The sequence below is a fragment of the Loxodonta africana genome, chromosome 8, assembly GCF_030014295.1.
Source record: "Loxodonta africana isolate mLoxAfr1 chromosome 8, mLoxAfr1.hap2, whole genome shotgun sequence".
NCBI classification, from domain to species: domain Eukaryota; kingdom Metazoa; phylum Chordata; class Mammalia; order Proboscidea; family Elephantidae; genus Loxodonta; species Loxodonta africana.
Window position 1 is genome coordinate 98,191,584 of NC_087349.1, and position 24,236 is coordinate 98,215,819.

Here is a 24,236-nt window from a genome sequence, read left to right on the forward strand (position 1 = left end):
CCCAATACTTTTAAATATGATAACGGTGTAACCAAAGGCTTTAGAGTCAGACATACAGTGGGATATAGTCCTTGCCCTGCCATGTACTAGCTGAGGGTCCTCGGTAAAATTATAAAAACCTTAGGCTCTTGCTCTTCATCTGTTGTTGTTGGTAGGCGCTGTTAAGTTGGTTCCAGCTTATAGCAATGCCATGTACAGCAGAATGGAACACTGCCTGGTCCTGTGCCATCCTCACAGTCGTTGCTATACTTGAGCTCATTGTCACAGCCACGGTGTCAATCTATCTCACTGAGGGTCATCCTCTTTTTCAATGACCCTCTACTTTACCAAGCACGATGTCCTTCTCCAGGGACTGATCCCTCCTGACAACATGTCCAAAGTATGTAAGACATGGTCTTGTCATCCGTGCTTCTAAGGAGCATTCTGGTTGTACTTCTTCTGAGACAGATTTGTTCACTTCTTTGGCAGTCCACGGTATATTCAATATTCTTTGTCAGCACTGCAATTCAAAGTTGTCAATTCTTTGGTCTTCTTTATTTATCATCCTGCTTTGGCATGCATATGAGGTGACTGAAAACACCATGGCTTGGGTCAAGCACACCTTAGTCTTCAAGGTAACATCTTTGCTTTTTAACACTTTCAAGAGGTCTTTTGCAGCTGATTTGAGCAAGGCAATGTGTCTTTTGATTTTTTGACTTGCTGCTTCCATGGTGTTGATTGTGGATCTAAGTAAAATGAAATCCTTGATAACTTCAGTCTTTTCTCTGTTTATCATGATGTTGCTTATTGGTCCAGTTGTGAGGATTTTTGTTTTCTTTATGTTGAGATGTAATCCATGCTGAAGGCTGAGGTCCTTGATGTTCATCAGTAAGTGCTTCAAGTTCTCTTCATTTTCAGCAAGGTTGTGTCATCTGCATAACACAGGTTGTTAATGAGTCTTCCTCCAATCCTGATGCCTTGTTCTTCTTCATATAATCCAGCTTCTCAGATTATTTGATCAGCATATAGATTGAATAAGTATGGTGAAAGAGTACAACCCTGACGCACGCCTTTTCTGACTTTAAAACACAGCATATCCCCTTGTTCTGTTCCAATGACTGGCTCTTGATCTATGTACAGGTTCCTCAAGAGAACAATTAGGAGTTCTGAAATTCCCATTCTTTGCAATGATATCCATAACTTGTTATGATTCACACAGTCAAATGCCTTTGCATAGTCAATAAAACAGAGGTAAACATCTCTGGTATTTCCGCCAGGATCCATCTGACATCCACAATGACACCTCTGGTTCCACATCCTCTTCTGAATCTGGCTTCAATTTCTGCCAGTTCCCTGTCGATATACTGCTGTGGTCACTTCTGAAGGACCTTCTGTAAAATTTTACTTGTGTGTGATATTAATGCTATTGTTTGATAACTTCTGCATTCAGTTAGATCACCTTTCTTGGGAATAGTCATAAATATGGATCTTCTCCAGTTGGTTGGCCAGGCAGCTGTCTTCCGAATTTCTTGCCATAGGTGAGTGAGCACTTTCAGAGCTGCATTTGTTTGTTGAAACATCTCAACTGGTATTCCTTCAATTCCTGGAGACTTGTTTTTCGTCAGTGCCTTCAGAGTACCTTGGACTTCTTCCTTCAGTACCATTGGTTCTTGATCATATGCTCCCTCCTGAAATGGTCGATTGTCGACCAATTCTTTTTGGTGTAGTGACTCTGTGTATTAATTCCATCTTCTTTTGATGCTTCCTGTGTTGTTTACTATTTTCCCTGTAGAATCCTTCACTATTGCAACTTGAGGCTTGAATTTTTTCTTCAGTTCTTTCAGCTTGAGAAATGCAGAGCATGTTCTTCCCTTTTGGCTTTCTATCTCCAGCTCTTTGCACATGTCGTTGTAATACTTTGTCTTCTCAAGCTGCCCTTTGAAATCTGCTGTTCAGCTCTTTTACTTCATCATTTCTTCCTTTTACTTTAGCTACTCTACCTTCAAGAGCAAGTTTCACAGCCTCTTCTGACATCCACTTTGGTCTCTTCTTTCTTTCCTGTCTTTTTAATGACCTCTTGCTTTCTTCATGTATAATGTCCTTGATTCTATCATGTAATTTCTGGCTTCATTTCTATCACCAAGGCCATATTTCCCAAATACCAATCCTTCTCCTTTGTTTTCAACCTTTGCATTCCAATCACCAGTAATTATCAATGCATCCTAATTGCATGTTCAATCAATTTCAGATTGCAGTAGTTAGTAAAAATCTTCAATTTCTTCATCTTTGGCTTTAATGGTTGGCATGCAAACTTGAATAATAGTCGTATTAACTGGTCTTTCTTGTAGGCGTATGGATATTATCCTATGACTGACAACACTGTACTTCAGGATGGATCTTGAAATGTTCTTTTTGACAATGAATGCAACACCATTCCTCTTCAAGGTGTTATTCCTGGCATAGTAGACCATGTGACTGTCCAATTCAAAATGGCCAATACTAGTCCATTTTAGCTCACTAATGCCTAGGATATCGAAGTTTATGCATTCCATTTCATTTTTGACGATTTCCAATTTTCCTAGACTCATACTTCTTACATTCCATGTCCTGATTATTAATGGATGTTTGTGCTGTTTCTTCTCATTTTGAGTTGTGCACGTGACTCCACCCATGTCATTATGGGCAACTCTATTTTGAGGAGGCAGCTCTTTCCCCGTCATATTTTGAGTGCCTCCCCATCTGAGGGGTTCATCTTCCGGCATTATATCAGACAGTGTTCTGCTGCTATTCATAAGGTTTTCACTGGCTAATTATTTTCAGAAGTAGACCGCTGGGTTCTTCCTAGTCTGTCTTAGTCTGGAAGCTCAGCTGAAACCTGTCCGCCATGGTGATCCTGCTGGTATTTGAAAACCCGAGGTATAAATTCTAGCATCACAGCAATACACGAGCCCCTACAGTACGACAAACTGACAGACACATGGGGGTCTTCATCTGTTAAGTAATGATAATTACATGAGTAAAACAGGTATAAAATATCCCTCAAGCAGCTTTCACAGAGCTAGCTTTCAATAAATATTAATGTCTTTCCAATCTTCCAGCCAATGGTAGCCCTTCTTGTCCACACTACCGGTCCCTCCACCTTTTGGGAACAACGATCATCTGTTATTTGTATCATTTGGAACGTACCTGGATTTCTTTATTGGAAATGTCTATTTATTTACACTCACCTGTTTCTAAAATTTAGTTATGATTAGGTTTAATGAAATATTAAAACAAAATCTCAATGAAGGGCAAGGGGAGAAAGAATCAGCTCCATAAAAGGGTTTTTATAGTTACTGTGCCTGAATCACCTTTTTGGCTCTGGGTTTTCAGACTGAGCCAAAGAGAAATGTAAGGTATATAGTCTTTGCTGGCAAAAAGGTGGAAGCATGCTGATTTAGTTCCTCAGGGGAGATAAGGTTCTCCAAGCATTGAACTCCAAAATAAATTTGCCATATTAGTGCTCAGAGAAGGGATGCTCGTCAACCAAATGGGCAATGTCCTCAACAAGGAGCAAGTTTCATGTTAGCATTTTTGAAATGACTCTCCCATGTTTATCCCTGGGCTTTTATCAAGACCATCAATGCATGTGACTCAGAGCAATCTTAAGTTCCAAAATATAAGAAAACTAGGGGAGGGGGATCCCTGAGTGCGCAGGTTCTCATTAAGCAAATAGTGGACCTAACAACAAAAAGCTGTGAAATCTCTCCTGCAGAAGCTCAAGGAATGCAGAAGCAAGACAATTTCCATCGTGAGGGATTCTACAATGAGCACCTTGTACTCTGCGGTGGGGGTAGGATGGAAAGAAGAAGGTATGTTAACACCCGATGCTACACTCTAGCTCCTGTGTCTAAAAATAGATATTCTGAGGAACTACCAACTAAAATTAATACTACTATTAGTGAATGTTCGATAATATGCTATGCACTGTACTAAATGCTATACCTGTACATTTTTTTTAACTCATAACTATTTGATGTGGAAACTAACATTATCCCCATTTGGTGGTGGTTACTGGTCAGCGCTGTGAAATCAGCCCTTGACTATGGCGACCCTAGGCATAATGGAATGAAATGCACCATCCCCGTGATCAGCTGGGGATCATGCGGTTGTGATCCATAGGGTTTTCACTGGCTAATTTTCGGAAGTAGATCACCAGGTCTTTCTTCTTAGTCCATCTCAGTCCAGAAACTCCACTGAAACCTGCTCAGCATCACAGCAACATGAAATCCTCCACCGATGGACATCTGGTGGCCATGCATGAGGTGCGTTGGCCTGAGTTGAACTTGGTCTCCTGCATGGAAGGCAAGGACTCTACCACTGACCTACCACTGCTCCCGTCCCCATTTTTCAGCTGAGGAAACAGGAACACCAAGAGACTGAGTAGGTTGCCCAAGGCCACCCAGTTAGTGTGTGAAGAGATAGGGACTTCACCCCAACTCAATGGGTCTTACATGATTTACTGCCTCACAGGTCTAATGTGGTCAGAATTCCCAGAAACCCAGGTTTGCAAATTCTGCATCAGATGATCTAAGTAGCAGAGTTGCAAATGAGAAAGGTAGAATGCTGACCAACTATCAATTTGGGAGCCTTCTAACCAAAGGTGACACAGGAAAGGACTCTATATTTGTCCCTCCACGTTCCAGTTCTCTGGGACTGGAAGCTCTTTCACATTCCCCCATAATGTTAATTACTTAAATCCACTCCTCTGTGCCAGCTCACTGTCAGACAAGTTGAAAGGGATCCTGCATAGGGAATACCTGTTCTTTAACCTGTTGGTGGCATATTGCTGGCAGTCATATGTTTCAGGCTAAGATCTCACGTGGAACTGTATCTTTCCCAAAGAGATTAAAAATGACTTTACAGCATGTTCTCATTAATCTGTGTGAATCTAAAAGAAATGTTTTTGATGGGGTGATAGGAAACTAATTTCAGCACAGCCTGCTTTGAATCCCTATTTTTAAGCATGCAGAACCAGTCACCAGATTTAAAATCCATTTACCAAACACCAAAAACCCTTCCTTTCTGCACTCAGAGAATAAACTTATATTAAACACAGATGGTCATGCTCCCAAGGGAGCTGAACTAATACATTTATAATCTAGATGGTAATATTTTTTGTTCATTAGGTAATTCATTTTTAGAAAATTGGAAGGATTTACAGATAGGGGACAAACATTTCTTTAACAACTGAAATGATTATATCTAGAAACAGGAAATAGGAACACCGAGAGGTCAAAAATAGTTCTGAATTCGCTTCTGAAGGACTCTAGCTGGGCATCAGTGTAGGCTTTTGGTTGGTAGGTGCTAGGAAAGTGGGAAAACAGTTCATTGACTGCTTCTGACCCCAACTTGGATCACCTAATCAGAAGCCTTGGACCTGGAATATTCCCTGATAATGTAGGCTGGGAATTGAGCGTCCCTCTGTCCCACTTTCGTTTTCTTTCTTATTGGAGAAATGTCCTGTCTGTTCTGGGTACAATTTCGTTTATCTGCTTAAGCATGAGCATCATATGGCACGTGGTCAACCTCGCTCCTGTATCTGTTCCCAGCTGGGAGGGAACAGGGGTGCTTGCAGACCATCGGCCTTGTGTCAGTTATGCAGTGGGACCCGCTGGCTTTGGGGGACCAACCCACTTCTGAAGCTGACCTTGCTCTGTCTCTTCTCTATGTGAGTAATATATTGTTCCAACCAGTGCCTGTGTGAGTTGTGTCTCTCTTGGTGACTTTGAACCTTGGCTCGACAGTTTGGTACAGAGAGCACGGTTGAGAGTAGGTGTCTTTTTGCCAGCACCACTCCCAGCACTTTTGGGCTCTTGGTCCAATGCCACGTAAATAAAAAACTTTTAAAATCACCTTTTTGGGGCAATATATTCTGAGTACTAATTTTTTCCAAAAGTAAGGAAGAGATCAGAGCATAAAACTGACTCTCTGGCTAACTAAGCAGAAATCTTATATATCATCTAATCCTATTCTCACGTTTTATAGCTGGAAACTTGTGGCCTAGAGAGGCCATATATCCTACCTAAAAATGCCCAGCTGGTCAATCACAGAGTTGAGAAGCCTGGAGTCAAATCTACTAACTTCTAGCTCCCGGCTTTCCCCCCACGCACGCTTCTGGAATACTATCAGCTACGTTTTATTGTTGCTTTCTAAGAGCCCCATTCTTTGTCATCTTTTTTCCTTGCAAAAATCTTCAGAGCTTGACATTATTATCCTCATTTCAGATGAGGAAACTTCCCAAGGCCACATGGCTAGAGAGGGGTAGAGCAAGGGTTCTGCCCACACCATCTCGCTCCTGGGTCTTGTCCTCACCACCGTGCAACACTGTCTTCTTAGAATACTATTTAGTCTGACAAAGAGGCCAAATTCAGTGAATGTAATTTTTTTTTTTAATGACAAAGGAGGCAGTTAATGCGTTCTTCAGTTGTGAGTGGGAGCGAAGAGTTACTTCTTCCACTGTTCTTTGCAAGGTGAGCCTTTCTCAGTCCCAGCTGCAACTTTATTATTCTACCATTGTTCTTTCCTCAGGTCCAGTTTGAAGCTCACAGTCATGGTTACCCAGCCTCTGTGAATAACCTGAGTTTTCATTCCCTGAGGAAGTTCTGCCGTCGGGAGCTCCTCGAGATGATTTTTTAATGGTAATATTTGAAAAACTTTGAATTTACTGAATATTCAGTATGGTTAAAATAAATGACCGTGGACTGGCCTTGATTCAAGCATGAAATACATACCATTAGTGAATGAGCTCTATGCCTGGACAGGACATCTGTCATGTTTCAGAAATATCTGTGCATGTTTACCTTGGACCACAGCTAATGTTTATTTTTGTATGGTTGCTAATGTTTATGCTTATTACTCCTTTTGTTATCCATTCCTGGCCCTTCTTCAATCTCTTATCTCTTCCAACTTCTATTTTTCAGTTGTATTTTTTGGCTGTTTGGTTCTAGGGCAGTGTGATAAGCATACTTTGACTTTGCAATCAGCAGCACGTCAAGAGACCAAGAAAACAATCAAGAAGCTCTACTTTCCCAGCCAAGAAACCGCTGGAAATTCTTTCCACGAGCTGAAACTGGTTTAATGGTATTCATTTTAACTTGACATTTTGGGATTACAGTTTATAGAGACTATTTAGAAATTTGTCTTGAAAGATTATGGAAAGTAAATCTACTCTATGCTGGGTCATGATAACTTATATGCCCAAGAAAAATAATTCTGACCTGGGAAAGAATCAGTATGTGGGAGCTGAGAATAAGGATCGTACTTGCTGAATGCTCCAAGATCAAATCCAAAAGTAAGTGAGCCATTAAAAACCAAGGGTCATAGAACTGCTTGAGTGTGCATCCTTGCTCTTCTGTGACCTTGGGCAAGTCACTTAACCTCTCAGTGCCTCAGTTTCCTCACCCTTAACCTGAGGATAATTACGAAACCTACATTATAGGGTTATCGTGAGGATGAAATGCACTACTATGAGTAAACTGTTTAGGGATGAGCCTGGCATATGGGAAACCCACAGGACACGTTACTGTTGTTGACACCACCATTAGCATCTCACAGCACTGAATGGCAAAGGATGACTCTTCAGTTCTGTGGATCTTTTGGTAATTCTGGACTTGGACTCTCCCTGAGTATGAATGAGGAGTCCAGAACTTTTGTGGACTCCTATTCCTGGCCCACGTCCAGTGCTGCGTGGTCCACCCATAGATCAACACCCAAGCTCTGTGGTTCCCCATGGAACAGGTTCATGTTCACCCATCCTGAGGTTGAAATGTCCCCAAAATATACCTTGCCTCCGCCGGCTGTTGAGTTTCCTGAAGCAGGTCCCTTCCACAAGTCGGTTCAGGCGTTGCTGTTTGATCAGCTCTAAGATCTCCGGCTGAATCTTCTCCTTTAGTTCCCTGTTAAAGGAATAAGCACATAGTCCACAGCATCCCTGAGAAACAGTGCTTGGCTGGATGGGGATTATGGGCAGGTGGGGCCGGGAAGTAGGAGCTGCATCTTTTCATGAACATCCCAGTACCTTCAACAAGCCTAATGGGTTAATAAATGTTATAATAACATGATTGCTTCTCTGACATTTACAGAACATTCACAAAAGCACCAGCCACTTCAGTGATGTTTTTCCAGACCAAGGCATCCTGAACAACTTCTCCTGTTTTACAAAGCCACAGATGCAAATTTACATGGGTATTCACTCAGCTTGGCCAAGACAATAAATCCCTGGTCACACTCCCCTCCCTCCACCCAGAATGTTGTTTTCCTGTATCAGGTGGACTCCTGGACAATACGTGTGATCTGACCAAACAGGAATACTGGGCAATTCCTAGTCCATAGCAAACACTAGCTTGGGCAAACCCCAGGACCACATTTGCTTTTAATTCCATTACTCACAAATGAGAACGGCCACACTGTCCCAGATTCTAGCCCATAGGGACTGGGATAATGATGGGATAAATTAACGATTATCTGCATCTTGTCTCCGGCTAATATAACGTAATTTAGTTTAGATGTACTATGCTGTAAAGGTAACATATAACGCGATGATTTTCAAATCCTTTTTTTTTTTTAAAAGCAAACATTTTTACCATATGACATTTTACATAGTACCCTAGCACTGAAATCTAGTGACGCCAGAGTTGCTTTCCTAGAAGCAGGGCAGGGAGACGCAGCACCCAGCCCTCAGAGCAGCGAAGGAAGTGTTGGCCAGAACACAGATCTACAAGTCAGAAGGCTAGAGTTTTACTCTAGACTCTGCCAATGACTAACATGTCATGTAGTTCATTTAAGTCTCAGTTCCATCGTCTGTAAAATGGGGATAAGAATCTTTCCTGGGCAGCTGCTGTGACTCCCAAAGGGGACAGTGTGAGTGTAGAGGCTCTAGAAGCACTGGACAGGAATATGAGGTATTACCGAATTTGGGTTCATTTCTTCAAGCTGAACGCTCTATATGCCCATATTATACTGCAGTCAAGGCTCATATATTCACCAGCTTCAGCCTAACCTCTGGGCCTGCTCTGACACCAGACTGCAGATACCTGCTGTCACATGGGGTTCCATTCTCCGGTTGGGAAAGAACTAACACCTGGTAAGCATCTGCTATGAGCCAGGTACTGTGCTATGCACTTTTTAGCTCACTTAACACCCCCTCCCCCTGCAAAAAAATCAACTTTTGTGGGTAGATGGTAATATCATCATCCCCATCTTACAGGCAGCAAAACAACTCACAGGGGTTAAGCATAGAACAAAGGTGGGAGACTCAGGTCTCCCTCATGTAAGCTGCTTCCATTTGCACATGAGAACAAAGGATGAGAAGCTTACACAAAGGGATCTGGCCATCTGACAGTGTGTTCTAGTACTCCATTAATACAATTCTTGGACTTAAATGGTCTCAAACCTTCTGTCATTTGATACTGTTCCAACTGAACATTTATAAAGCATAATATGGAAATCCGGCTGTAATAATAGAGCTTGGTACATTTGTCAAACCTTTTCTGGGCAGGTCTCTTAGGGTTTCATCACAGGCTTTCAGATCACTAAAACTATTTATTATCAGCATTCAGCTTTTGTAAAATGGACCCAGTAAATTGCAGCTTTGATGAACCCTGCTCTGAATGGAAAAGAAAGTAGGAAATCACTGGTGTAGTCACACAGGCAATAAATTAGGGCTCGTGACTTCCAAGACAGGGTGGCAGGGAGGGGAGGAAGGGAAGGCACCAGAGGACAGACAGAGAAACCTCAGAGGAAAGAGTTTGGGAATTTCATCAATTCTTTGATTATAGATGTATCTTTAAAGAATAGCTTTGCTTGGCTAGGGGTGAGCTATTAGAATACAGAGGAAAATGCAGAGATAAAGACCATATAGGAGCAAATGCCTGAAAGTACTTCTGAGTAATTTGAATTGACGCATTATGACTTTTCAGTGTAAATCTTGGTGAGGCTCAGAAAGGCTCAGTCACAGCAGTCTGTATTGTGGAACTGACTTCTGGGATGGACTATCAGAATAAGTGACTCTGTGACTGCATGAGTTACCTTTTTTTGAAAGGCCAGACTTACTGGTCTGACAGAAACTGGAGAAACCCCAAGATACCCTTTTAACTCAGTACTAAAGTCACTCCTAAGGTTCCCCCTTCAGCAAAGATTAGACAGGCCCATAAAACAAACAATAACACAGGTAGCTCAACCATGTAGACAAGACTAAATGGACACACTGGCTCAGGGGCAAGGAGAAGAAGGCAGGAGGGCACAGGAAAGTTGGACGAATGGAAATGGGGAACTAAAGGTTGAGAAAGGGAGACTGTTGACATGTTGTGGGGTTGGCAGCCAATGTCTCAAAATAATATGTGTATTGTTTAACGAGAAACTAATTTGCTCTGTAAACCTTCATCTAAAGCACACACATACACATGAAAGATGGGATAATAAAGAAAAAAAAGAGAAAGAGAGGGCTCAATTCCAAGTCTTGCTGCTTACTAGCTGTAAATTCTGGGCTAGTTTTCCTCTCTCTGTACCTAGGTTTTGTTGCTGTTGGTGTGCTTTAGGTGAAGGGTTACAGTGCAAATTAGTTTCTCATTCAAAAATTTATACACAAATTATTTTGTGACATTCTTTTGCAATCCCTGCAATGTGCCAGCACTCTCCCCGTTTCCACCCTGCGTTCCCCAGTTCATTTATCCAGTTTTCCTGTCCCTTCCTGCCTTCTCAGCTTTGCTTTTAAGCAGGTGTTGCCCATTTGGCCTTGTGTACTTGAATGAACTAAGATGCACATTCCTCATATGTGTTATTGTTTATTTTGTAGGCCTGTCTAATCTTTGGCCAAAAGGTTGACTTCAGGAGTGGTTTCATTTCTGAGTTAGCAGAATATTCAGGGCCATAGTCATGGGGTTCCTCCAGTCTCTGTCAGACTAGTAAGTCTGGTCTTTTTTTTTTTTTTTTAGTTTTTTTTTTGTACTTTTAAGTGAAAGTTTACAAATCAAGTCAGTCTCTCATACAAAAATTTATATACGCCTTGCTATATATTCCTAGTTGCTCTCCCCCTAATGAGAGAACACACTCCTTCTCTCTACCCTCTATTTTTGTGTCCATTCAGCCAGCTTCTGACCCCCTCTGCCTTCTCATCTCCCCTCCAGACAGGAGCTGCCCACATAGTCTCATGTGTCTACTTGAGCCAAGAAGCTCACTCCTCACCAGTATGATTTTCTATCCTATAGTCCAGTCCAATCACCATCTAAAGAGTTGGCTTTAGAATGGTTCCTATCTTGGGCTAATAGAAGGTCTGGGGACCATGACCTCTGGGGTTCTTCTAGTCTCAGCCAGACCATTAAGTGTGGCCTTTTTACAAGAACTTGAGGTCTGTATCCCACTGCTCTCCTGTTCTCTCAGGGGTTCTCTGTTGTGATCCCTGTCAGGGCAGTCATCGGTTGTAGCCGGGTACCATTTAGTTCTTCTGGTCTCAGGCTGATGTAGTCTCTGGTTTATGTGGCCCTTTGTACCTGGGTTTTTCCAACAGTTTTTTTTTTTTTTTTTTAATCAGAATTATATCTGGGCAATATCTTCCTCATGTATTTGGTGTAAATGTGACTATGTCTGGTGGTAATAGTGGTCAATACTTTTCTGTTACTTTTTTTGAACAAATTTATTGCATTCACTGAAAAAAAAAAAGTTACCCTTTTTTGGTTATAAACCTCAAAGGACTCCAAAACATGATTAGGAAATGAGGGAAATGGGATACTTATCTTTTTTTCTAAACAATTTCTTCTTCTTTCCCTGTGAATGAACTCAGGAGCTCTAAAATTCACTCATATTATGGAAACATGATTAATCTGAACATTGCGTTTCTGTGGATGAGATGTGAACCCTAGAGTAATTCAGGTAACAGCATCAGGGGCTGGAATTGGGTGCTGAAATGCTCAGCCTGGGGTCAAGGAGGCCAATGTCATGGGTTCACTGGCCTTGCTTTGATAAATATTCCTCAGATTGTCTCCAGAAGTCTTGTAAATAAAAAATAAAAAGAAAACAAAAGGAGGAGGGTCGAAAATCATGTGAAGAACCATTCATAAGGGTAACACTGTTTCTGGAAAGCAATTCCAAGTGTAGGCCCAATGAGGCCACTCCCATACACAGAAGAGAGACAGTACCACTAGGCTGATGGGATTCCTTCCTCAACCTGGGATCTGCTCTCCTGAGTTACTACTCGGTATTCGTTGACTACAGGGGTGGCAAACTTTTTCTGTAAAAGGCCAGGTAGTAAATATTTCAGGCTTTGTGGGTCATAGAGTGTCTGTTACATCTACTCAACTTGGTCATTGTAGTGTGGAAGCAGCCATACACACTACATAAACAAATGAGCATGGCTGTATTCCAATAAAACTTTATTTACAAAAATAGGTGGTGGGCCATGTTTGGCTCACAGGCCATAGTCTGCCAACCCCTCATCTAGAAGTAGTTAGTGGAAACTCACGCTGAGTGACAGAGTTAGTTCATGGAAATTGATGTTTCTGTCTCAACACTGGAGGAGGGTCTCAGGGCTCAGTCCTTGATCCTCTTTAGTTCTGTATAATACAGACCCACGGCTTTAAATAACTATATGCTAACAATGCCCAGATTTATATTGCCAACCTAGACTTCTCTGCTGAATTCAGACTCATTTGCCTAACTGACTGTTAGGCCTCTACACTTGGATGCCTCTTAGAGATCTCCAACTTGATATAGCTGAAGCTAAACTCCTAATTTCCTTGTCCGAATCTGCTCCACTCACAGTCTTCCCCATCTCAACTCCATTCTTTAGTTGTTCAGGCCAAAATCCTTGAGCTCATCCTTGACATCTTTCTCTTACACACCACATCTAATCAATGAGAAAAAACCGTTGTCTCTTCAAAATAAAGCTAATGTGTATTAGAGAATCTAATCAATTCTCTTTACCTCTTGCCTGGATTATTAAAATAGTCTCCTAACTGATCTCTCTGCTTCCAAATGTGACCTTTAATAGTCCCAGTATCCTAGCCAGAATGATCATTTACGAACCTAAGTCAGATAATGTCACTCCTCTGCTCAAACCCTCCAGTAGTTCCCTTTGACTAAAATGCTTACAATTGGCAACGAAACCCTATGTAATCAGGTTTCTGGTCTACCATTCTAGCCTCGCTACCTACTGCTCTATCCCACCCTTATTCTGCTCCAGCCCCCACACTGGCCTCTTTAGTAGTCACTACGAACCTGTACCCATTTCTACCTCAGGACCTTTGATTCTCTCTGCCTGGAATGTTTTTCACCCGAAGACCCACATACCCTGCTCCCTTAATCTCTCACACATCTTTGCTCAAATGTCACCGCCCTAATTAGAGGGATCTAGTCTGACCACTCCATTTAAAACTGAAAACCTTCCATTTCCCATACCCTGATTTATTTTTTCATTACATATATCCTCTTTTAACTTGCTATATAATTAACTTGTTTACCATGTCAATTGTCTGTTTCTCCCCAATAGAATATAACCACCGTGAAGGTAAGGACTGTGTCTGTTCTCGTCACTGCTGAACTGCCAACACATGAAACATGGCAGGCACTTGAAAAGTGTCAAATGCTCTGAACACTGAATGTTGTGTAACTGGCAAGCCTGTCTTACTGGCTTTGGTTACAAAGAAGCTTCGAGTGCAGCTTGTGGGCAGTCTTTAGTAGGTGTAGGCATTAGCCTTACTTCTGGCTCTGTTTTTGCTTTTTCTTTCTCTCCCACTTTTACTGTACTTTTAACACAAGGTGAAGCACATACAAATACATTTGCAGTGTCAATTTTACCATTTACATATTTAATAGTATCATAACTTATTAAATTATGATTATCCCTTAATAATAAACCCATTGCCGTCGAGTCAATTCCGACTCATAGCAGCCCTATAGGACGGAACAGAACTGCCCCAAAGGGTTTCCAAGGTTATAAATTTATATGGAAGCAGACTGCCCCATCTTTCTCCTGCGGAGTGGCTGGTGGGTTTGAACCACTGACCTTTCGGTTAGCAGCTGAGCACTTAACCATAGCGCCACCAGGGCTCCTTCAGCTAAAAATAAGAGAGACTATTTCCTTGATATTATGGGCCAGGGATGTATTAATTGTTTTTCAAGCACTACTTCATTGAATCCTCATAACAACCCAGTGAGGTAGACCCTTTTAACATCTTCATTTTTAGTGATGAGAAAAAAACAAGGCTTAGCATGGGTTAAGTAAATTGCCTAAAGATCTACTTATAAGTGATGGAGTTGGACTCTGAACCAGGTCTAGGAGTTTAGGTTTTACACATTTTACTATTCTGCTTCACTAGAATTTGTCCTTGCAGTCCCCTTTTCTTCCTAAGATAGTGTTAAATGACCTATTTTTAGACTATTCAAGCTTTTTTATATCTATTCATTTGGATAATTGCGTGAATGGACTTAAGTCACACAAAGGAGAAAATAACAAACACCTCCTCTTTGGGCACAGTGGTTAAAGACCTTGGCTACCAACCAGAAGGTCTGCAGTTTGAATCCACCAGCTGTTCCTTGGAAACCCTGTGAGACAGTTCTACTCTGTCCTATAGGGTCACTATGAGTTGGAATTGACTGGACAGCAATCAGTTTTAGAAATAAAATAGAGTTTATTCAACCTGCTGCATATATGTTGTTGTTGTTGCTAGTGGCCATCAAATTGATTCCAACTCATGGTGACCCCATGTGTGCAGAATAGAGCTACTCCAGAAGGTTTTCAAGGCTGTGACATTTAGGAAGCAGATTGCCAGGCCATCTTCCGAGGTGCGTCTGGGTGGGCTTGAACTGCCAACCTTTTGGTTAGTAGTTAAGTGCTTAACAGTTTGCTCCACGCAGGGACTCTAACTGCATATGCAGTCCCCCCAAATAATTGTTCACTTTGAGTTGGCATTTTCTTCCTAAGATTATATAATGCTTTATAAGAATGCAGTGTGTGCCTCAGGGGTCTGCGAGGCGCTGGTTTCCCACTATGCTGTATGCAGAGGAGCTGGAAGAAGCAGGGAGCACTGCTGGCCCAATGGCCCAACGGCCAGCTGGCTTCCACACTAGTGGTCAGGCCCCAGACAAGTTGCTTGTCCTTGTCTGCAAAATGAAAAAGTTGGGTGGGATGATCTTAAAGGTTCTTTCAGCTCTGAAATTCTAACATACTAACCCCCAAGCTTGGGTTAGTCTCCTGTGTGCTCTTGGGACATCTCATACTTCCTCAACCAAGTCCTGAGCAGAGTCTGTGGTAATGGCTAAGAGCCACCATCAGCCTTAAAACCTGGGGTGGTGGGGACCAGTGTCTCTGGTTCATTGTGTATGCCCAGCACCTTGGGCAGGGCTGGCAGGTAGGAACTGCTCAATGCCTGCTTGTTAAATGAATGAATAGATAACAAATACACATGGTCAGTCCCTTTCTCTCTGGTGACTTGGGTTTATCTCAGGAGCCCTTTGGGCAGTGTTTAGACTCCTGCCCAACCCCACAATGATTTCCTAATAGGTGATTCGAATAAAAAAAGAGGGACGAAACATCCATTGGAGAAGCTTTGGGCCAGCTCCTGACTGCCCACTTCACAAGCTGGGACAATGACCAGGCGGCCCAGGGCCTTCCCCTTTCGATGCTGCAGCTTCTGACAACTCTTTGTGATTTCACCGCCACCATACCAGGAACTCCCACGCTTTTCAGTGCCATGGCTGAGTGACGATGCAAAAACTGTCACGTAGGAGATTTTCTTTATATTTGCATTGCTTCTCCTCACATAATAAATGTAAGGTTAGAGCTTCTTGTAATAAAAGGAAAAGGAATTTTAGAACATCACAGGCAGCACCTTGGGAAGTAAAGTTATAAAGCCAAAGCAGGAGCAAAATCTTTACACTTGACGTATAGTTAGCATTCTTGCTTGGAACAAAGTCACAGTCAAACATTAACCTAGGGTGGAAACAACCCAAGTGTCCCTCAACAGATAAACAGTATACCACATAATGGAATATTACTCAGCTATTAAGAGAAATGAAGCTCTGATACATGATGCAACATGGGCGAACCTTGAAAACATTATGCTGAGTGAAATAAGTCAGACACAAAAAGACAAATATTGTGTGATCTCATTTATATGAGATATCTAGAATAGGTAAGTCTATTGAGAAAAAAGATTAGTGCTTACCAGGGGCTGGGAGGAGAAGGGTATGGGGAGTTATACAGAAAACATTAATTTGTAATCCCTTGTGGTACAGTGGTTACGTGCTCAGCTGCTAACCAAAAGGTGGGCAGTTTGAATCTGCCAGTTGCTCTTTGGAAACCCCGTGGGGAGTTCTACTCTGTTCTATACGGTCGCTATGAGTTGGAATCGCCTCAACAGCAATGGGTTTAGCTGGCCTCCACTGAAGTGGTTTCTCACATCTCCCTTTAGGTTTTAAGAATTACTGTCAAAAGCATAATAAAGTATCCTTGTGTTGACGTATCTGCCGAGACAGATGTCATGAAGTCCAATGTTTTAGTAGTGTAGGCCATGGGGCGGGGTGACGCACTGCTGACGCTTCTTGCAGGTGAGAAACTGTATCTGAAAGGAGCCAGGTAACTTATCCAAGGTGCATTCTGTTCTGATTTCTAGCTGTTGCTTCCTCTGGCTGAGGACCAATGCAAAGCCCCAGTGGTGCCTTTGGTAAGAGCTAGCTGGTGATCAGTGCAGTTCTGACTGAGGTCTTACAATGATGTAAGCCGAGGTGCTTAGGGAGCATTGTCCCTCCCCTCCTGACTAACTTCATCCCAACTAAAGTCTGCAGTTCTGCTCCCCATCTCCAATGGTCCTTCTTAAGATTTAAACACAAATGCACAAATTTGTGTCTTGGCTATTGTCTTTTCAGACTTGGCATTTTTAATCTCATCTTAGTCCTGAGCACTGCAAAGGAGCTCTGGTGGGGTGGACAAAGCATCATCTGAGGGACCAGCAGAGCTGAGTTCAAGTCTCAGCTCCTCCACTTGCTAGCAAGTCCCTTCACTCTTTAATGAGAATAAAAAAGCCGAAATTCCAATGCCAGCTAGTTGATTCCAACTCATAGCTACCTTATAGGACAGAGTAAAACTGTCCCATAGAATTTTCAAGGGGCAGCTGGTGGATCTGAACTCCCAGCCTCTTGGTTAAGCAGCCAAGATCTTAACCACTGCACCACCAGGGAATGAGGCCTGCCTACTCTACAGGGATATGAGGACATGAGATAGCATGAGGTGGAGCTTTGCGAGCTTCTAAGCATTAAAAAGTGTCAAGCAGATGAGAGCAAGAATCAGAGAGGGGCAGAAGGAGAAAGATTCTGAGGAGGAGGTTTAAGATGGGCTTCCGAATCGCACCTATATTCCAAGCGTGCTTCACACAAAAGTTCAAATGAGGCTGTGTCCTATCTTCTGAGAGCAGAAAAAGAAGAGATGTCAAACACCTTTCTGACCTCTATGTGTTCCTATCTCCTTCCCTAAAAAATGTCAGGGTAACAAAGCTGACCTCGCTTTTAGGAAAAGGGCCTGGGAAGATAAATAGGCCAGTTCTAAGAGAAGATGAAGCAGACAAAACAGTCCTTATGATTGAGGTTCGCAACATTTTAACGATGGAGAAACATGAAACTAGGCGAAGTGTTACAAGTGGTATTTGATGCAAAGTCCTGCAAAAAGGAGACTGCTAGCACCCTACTACTGTAGGCCTGGAGGTTTATAGTCAAGGGGTGATACAAGATCCTCCAATGCCAAGGAGAGCCAACTGGGGAGGTGGGGGGAGAAGGTGGATCTCCCTCTTGCTCTCAAGCTCTCCTCCCTCCCACTCACTAGCACTCCTGCTCCTTACTAGAGCAAATGTTTATTTTGCTTTAATTATTGGTGGGCCTCACTCCAGCTGGCTTACAGCATCTTGGCACTCAAAGGGCACTCACATAGAATATAGTTTTACAGGCAAAAAAAGTTGTCCCACATCGTGGAGAAAGTCCAATACTTTTTAGCTATACACCCTTATGAGGAATGGCATCAACTGGGCCATCTTCTGGTTTAGATCCATTCTGTTAGCACCTGCCCCCACCTCCCATCAACACCCTGGTCTTCAGCCCAGAATGTGTCAACTCACCTCTGCCCAGCCCTTCCCCAAGAAGCTGCTGAGGCTTCCTTAAGTGAATTCAGAACTTTTGTAATATCCTTGTTGGCCTCCCCTAAAGCGCTCACCACACAGTCCAGCTGTATGGTCGGTTTCCACTCTAGAAAGGAGGGTTAGAGCCTTTGGGGAGATGCAGGGCCAGGGTAACTTACAAAATTGGGCGAGACTGGAAGTCTTCCTGGTTCATCCTCTCAGACTGGCGGATCTTCAGGATCTCAGTATAGCTCAGGTTCTGCAGTTTGCTCTTGAACTGGTCCAAGGAGCTAGGCTTGGTTGTAAGAGCTCTCATAACCTGCTCCTTCACCACCTGCATTACCTGTGGATGAAAGGAAGACCATCATTTTGGGGCAGGGGCTGACCCTGGCCATTCAGAAGAGACTTTCAGAGTGAATGGCTCCCTACCTCACTAATGCCCCTGCACTCTCAGCCCAAACCTTGAGCACACTTTTCCATAGAGTAAACTTTCATGCTTCTCTTGTGCCATTGGAACCACAAGGAAGGAAATGGATTGACCAAGGTGGAAATGGGGAGGGTTGGAGGCGTGCTCCATTCCTGGATTTATTCTGTGGCTGCTGCGGAAACAAAACCGTGACCAATGCAAGCTCAAGAGTCAGGAACAAAAGAAGGCCAAGCGATAGCTAGAAGCCTGCATATTAATTATTTTTACCACGAAACAAAATCACTGAAACACAATTAACTGTGGAAGCTGGCTTGGCACCAGTTCAAATGAATGTGAACAGATACCCACACAGGCCTCTCCAGACCACCTTCCCCATAGAGTTAGGTCCTGGGTGTTCATACAAATTATGAATTTGGAAATGTTTATGTAGCATTGCCTCTTTGAATAAGGCATTAAAAGAAAAAAGAGGTTTATTAAATTATAACTGGTATATTCCATTGGCTGCCTCAAGAAAAAAGAAGAATATGGTCATTTACCACCACAGGACAGGTCTAGCCCAGAAGGAGACAATTAACCATTGCCTCTATTAATATAGATTCAGCTTCATCAGAATGTACAGAGCAGGAAAAGACCCGAGAACACACAGAGGCATCCAAGGGACTTGCTGTAATTTTGCTGCTTCTGTTTTCACCCTTCATTATAGATGGAAACAACAATTATTTTAGTTTTTAAGCTACCTACTATGCACCAAAAGGAGCCCTGGTGGCACAGTGGTCAAAGTGCTCGGCTGCTAACCAAAAGGTCAGTGGTTTGAACCTACAAACGGCTCTGTGGGAGAAAGATGTGGCTGTCTGCTTCTGTAAAGATTATAGTGTTAGAAACCACGTGGGGCAGTTCTACTCTGTCTTATAGGGTCACTATGAGTTGAAATCAACTCAATAACAACAGGTTTGGTTTTTTTTAACTATGAACTAGATTTTTTATATATAGATGCTTTATACATGTTCTCTCTATCCATTCAAATCTATGAAATAGATATTATCATCATCTCCACTTTACATACGAGGAAACTGAGGCTTTGAGACATTAAGTAACACATTGAAAATCATACCTGTGGTTGGTACATGGCAAAGCTGCAATTTGAACCCAGAATTTTAAACAATCTACTATACTACCTCTCATGCCACCATTCTTGGCATCATTTGGTTAACTTAAGAACAAGACAAAATCACACATGCACCTCTACTATATCTTGGCTTCCACTTTGCTATTCATCATCTCATTTAATCCTACTTCCAACAGAACAGAGTGTTATTGCTACTATTTTAAAGCTAAGAAAACTGAAACAGAGAAAGGACTGATGACTCGTCCGAAGTCGTGCATACTGAGTTGAATTCTAAGATACTGGTTGTGATGGTTAGTTTTAGGTGTCCATTTGGCTAGGCTATGGTTCCCAGGTGCTTGCCAAACACTAGTTGCTGTCATAGAGTAGATAACATGTGATTAAATCAGCTGGCTTTGGGTAGAGCAGGCTACCTTCCATGATATAATCCAACGTAATGTAACATAATCGCCTTCCATAACGTAATCTGATGAAATGTAATCAATTGATCAGTTGAAAAGGTTTCCTAAGATTTCTACCATTAGCCTCTGTTAGTGTGTGTGTGTGTGTGTGTGTGTGTGCGTAAGAGTAGGTATCACCTCTCTGTGGGATGTTCTGCCTATAGACACTAAAGAGACATTTTGGCAGAACTCTTTCTTCATTCTTTACTCGGCACTCTTTTTGTCATCTGACCTATGGATCTTGGGATGTAAACCTGCAGAAGTCTCCAGCTCTGCGCTTCCCCTCCAATTATATGAGCCAACAGGAGTCTCTAGCCAGTGTTCTCAATCGCCATGAGCCAATTCCTTGAAGTAAAAATCTCTCTCTATATTTCTATTTCACTGGTTCTGTTTCTCTGGAGAACCCTAAGTAAGGTGGATACAGCGTAGACTTAATGTTGCGCAGCTCCGGGACACCGTTGATTCTTTATTACTGTGACTACAATCCCAATATACTCTTTATGGTTTCTTTTGAGTTGTTCATTCAATAATTCCCACTTACTAGGTACTCAATAATTGTCACTGACTAGTCACACTAAGATGCCTTTTTTATGAAATGTTATTGTAATAGAGGTAACAATTTTACATCATGGAAAAGACTACCAAACCAAAACTTTGGAATCTGCCTGACTGCTAGGCAGTGGGAAACATCTCACAGCCTTAGTAAACATCAGCGACCTGAAATGTCCTCTAAACACTTGACATCTCCTTGCACTTGCTGAGCTCTGTTCAATTGCACTGCCCCTCTCTGGGGTGCAGACTGCTAAGAAACTCACTCAGGTGTCTTTCTGGCAGCTGCCCTATCTGCATCAGGTCCTGGCCAGGATCTTCAGAGGAGGAAGGAGAGGGGGAGGCTGGAGAAGAAAGCGAATCCTTCTAGGCAGCCAAACCAAGCTGGCTTTTAGGGAAAGCTGAGCAGTGCCCATCAGGCCTCAGGGGAACTCATAGGCCCTGACCGTCCAATTTGAGGGTGCAGGTGTCCTTGCTCTTTAGCTATCAGCACACCCATCCCTTGCAGTATACCATACTCTGCACCAACCGTGTGCCCAGGGGTCCCCCATTGACCACATTTCCCTTTACCAAATGAAAATGGCTGACCAGAGGGTAAGATGAGCAATAGGTGGCTGGCAGGAAAACAAATCCATCTACTTTCAACTGGTATCAACCCTATTTTTCTTACGTGCTTCTGAGTTTTAGGAATCCAAGTCCATAAGAATATCCACTATTACCAAACCCAAACCTCCGTTGCCACCAAGTTGATTTCGACTCATAGTTAGGTAACACATATTTGCATCTTCATAGGGGTTTTCTGGGAGGGGATACCTTATCTCTCTCTCTCTCACACACACACACACGTACACACACACACTGACCCAAAAAACCAAACCCACTGCCGTCGAGTCCATTCTGACTCATAGTGACCCTACAGGACAGAGTAGAATTGCCCCATAGAGTTTCCAAGGGGTGCCTGGCGGATTCGAACTGCCGACCTTTTGGTTAGCAGCCATAGCACTTAACCATTATGCCACCAGGGTTTCTACACACACACTAACAGAGGCTAATGTTGGGAGTCTTAGGAAACCTCAGAAACAAATGAGAGGCAGACAGACCCTACTCCAGTCATACATGGATCTGCCTTATCCATTAGGCACTGCTGTTCTCAGAGGACCTGCCCACCCCACTTGCCCTGTGAGGGGGTGGTTGCTGGAACAGCAACTGTATAAAAGCATAAAGGCAAATGACCTCTGGACCTCTGATTCATGGGAGTTTCTAGGGCCATGACTGGGATGCTCCCTGGAGTCTAACTCATTATTAGCTTACCTTCAGTCAGGATTGACTGATAGAAGTTATTAACACATATTTGCTTGGAAATCTTACTTGTGAAGTCAATACAACAAATATTACTGCACACCTACCAAGTGTCTGCACTGTGCTAGGCACTAGGAATTCAAAGAAGAATAAGACATAATTTTTGCCTTCTTTGAACTAATGGTCTAATAGGAGAGAGATGTGGCCAAAGATCATTACAATAGAAGGGTAGAAGTCATGGAGAAGACAGACTCACGGACTTTGTTGGCAGGTGGGGTGACATTTCAGAGAAGATATTTCATGTGGGCTTTGAAGGAAGTGTGGGTGTTCAATGGTGTAGAAATAGATGAATAACACGGACAGCACCGCTATTAGCTATGTTGAGCCTGGGCTGCATCTTTACGTGCTCCCAGCATAACGACATAAAGGAAAATTTCCAGTTGACCTGCTACCTGATCTGCTTCTTTTTTAACTCAGGCAAAATGCTAAATTTGGGATGCCTGACAAATTCTGAAACTGTGACCATCTTATATCATGTGGTATAAATTGCGGTTGGATTTAGTGAAGGCTGAATTATAATGTTTTGCAGTCTAATGTGAGGGGCACTGCAGGGGCTGCCCCATTTCCCATTTAGAGGGACTTGGAGTTGAGACAAGGGAATAATTATTGTCTCCCAATATTATCTGACTTCTGGTGGGAGGCAGAACATGTAAAAGAGACAAAGACACAGTGATTGTTGTTTGTTGTTGTGTGCCCTTGAGCTGTTTCCAACTCATAGTGACCCGCTAGGACAGAGAAGAACTGTCACATAGGGTTTCCTAGTTTGAAATCTTTATGGGAGCAGATCGCCAAGTCTTTTCTCCCTCAGAGCAGCTGGTAGGTTCGAACCACTGAACTTTCAGTTAGCAGCTGGGCACTTTAACCATTGTACCGCCAGGCCTCCTTACACAGCTATCAGAATAACATAAACAAAAGAAGCAATTTTTTTTAATTGTGATAAGTATACATATAACAAAATATTTGCCATCTCAGCATTTTTTACATGTACAATTCAGCGACATTGATTATGTTTCTCCTGTTGCGCAACCATCACCACTACCTTTTTCCAAAAATTTTCCATCATCTTTAACAGAAGCTCAGTGTCCCCTAAGCAATGACTCCCTCTTTTCCCTCCCCTCCCACCCTTGGTAACCACTAATAAACTTTGGTGTCTATGCATTTACCTATTCTAGCTATTTCATATAAGTGGAATTATACAATATTTGTCTCTCTGTGACAGACTTAACTTACTCAGCATAATGTTGGAAGAAGCAATTTTAAACAGAATCAGATTAAAGCTGGGAGAGCTTTAGAGATGTATCCATTTGCTTAATTTTATAGACGAAGAAATAGAAGCTCAGGGGGCCCAGTGATTTCCCCACTTCATGTGATTCTTATGAGGCTGTCGAAGAGTTGACTGTCATCACACCACATCTGCTTAGACACAGTGATGGGCCTAAGAAGCGAGTGTGTGACCTAAATTGACCAGTGAACATCCTTCCCCAGACTTTTCTGACTTGGAGGTAAAGCTGAAGCATGCTCTTTAATAAGTAGAGAGCCAAGATGAGACCAATGCTGACAGAATCAGATAGAAGAAAGAGAAATGTGTACAAGAGAGTGTTGATAATGGTTAAGCCACTTCACCCATATAGTCAGTTCAACTCTTATATCTGGTGGTTTGGGTCCATGAAACTTTGTTGTTGTTGTTGTTGGGAATATAAACAGCAAAACATACACCTGTCTACGTGTACAATTCAACGACACTGATTACATTGTTCAAGTTGTGCACCCATTCTCTCCTCCTTTTCTGAGTTGTTCCTCCCTCATTAATAGACTCGCTGACCCTTCAGGTTCCTATCTAATCCTTTGAGTTGCTGTTGTCACTTTGATCCCTTATAGATAGTTCTTAAAAGAGCATAATGCTCAAGGCAGACATTTTTTTTTACTAGTTAAGCTAAACTACTGTTTGGTTTTAAGAAAACTTCAGGTGATATTTTTGGTTTACGTTTTAAAGATTATCTCAGAGCAATAGTTTCAGGAGTTCTTCTAGTCCTCATGGCTCCAGGAGGTCTGGATTTCATGAGAATTTGAAGTTCTCTTCTGCTTTTTCCCCCTTTTGAGGAGGATTCTTCTACAGAATTTTTGATCAAAATGTAGTGGCAGCTGGGCACCATCCAGTTCTTCTGGTCTCATGACAAAGGAAGCAGTTTTTCATGGAGGCATTAGCCACACATTCCATATCC

The 24,236-nt window shown here is 42.5% G+C and overlaps 1 protein-coding gene and 1 long non-coding RNA gene across 9 annotated transcripts in view; one reads left to right on the plus strand and one right to left on the minus strand.

The window, feature by feature from the left end:
• The window catches only part of LOC111749712 (uncharacterized), a 41,164-nt gene extending 30,245 nt beyond the window's left edge, over positions 1–10,919 (plus strand). For both annotated transcript variants that reach the window (XR_010322763.1, XR_010322764.1), the window contains exons 3-7: positions 3,734–3,830; positions 4,192–4,401; positions 6,550–6,659; positions 6,969–7,101; positions 8,103–10,919. This is a non-coding gene — a long non-coding RNA (uncharacterized LOC111749712). The remainder of the gene's footprint in view (positions 1–3,733; positions 3,831–4,191; positions 4,402–6,549; positions 6,660–6,968; positions 7,102–8,102) is intronic.
• The window catches only part of ELMO1 (engulfment and cell motility 1), a 644,335-nt gene that overhangs the window by 47,480 nt on the left and 572,619 nt on the right, over positions 1–24,236 (minus strand). For all 7 annotated transcript variants that reach the window (XR_010322758.1, XM_023544287.2, XM_003406936.4 and 4 more), the window contains 2 exons: positions 18,296–18,459; positions 7,804–7,916 (listed from right to left, as the gene is read on the minus strand). Coding sequence is in view for 6 of the 7 variants with exons in the window: in XM_023544287.2 (XP_023400055.1) it covers positions 7,804–7,916; positions 18,296–18,459 (277 nt within the window). In the remaining variant the exon portion in view is untranslated. The remainder of the gene's footprint in view (positions 1–7,803; positions 7,917–18,295; positions 18,460–24,236) is intronic.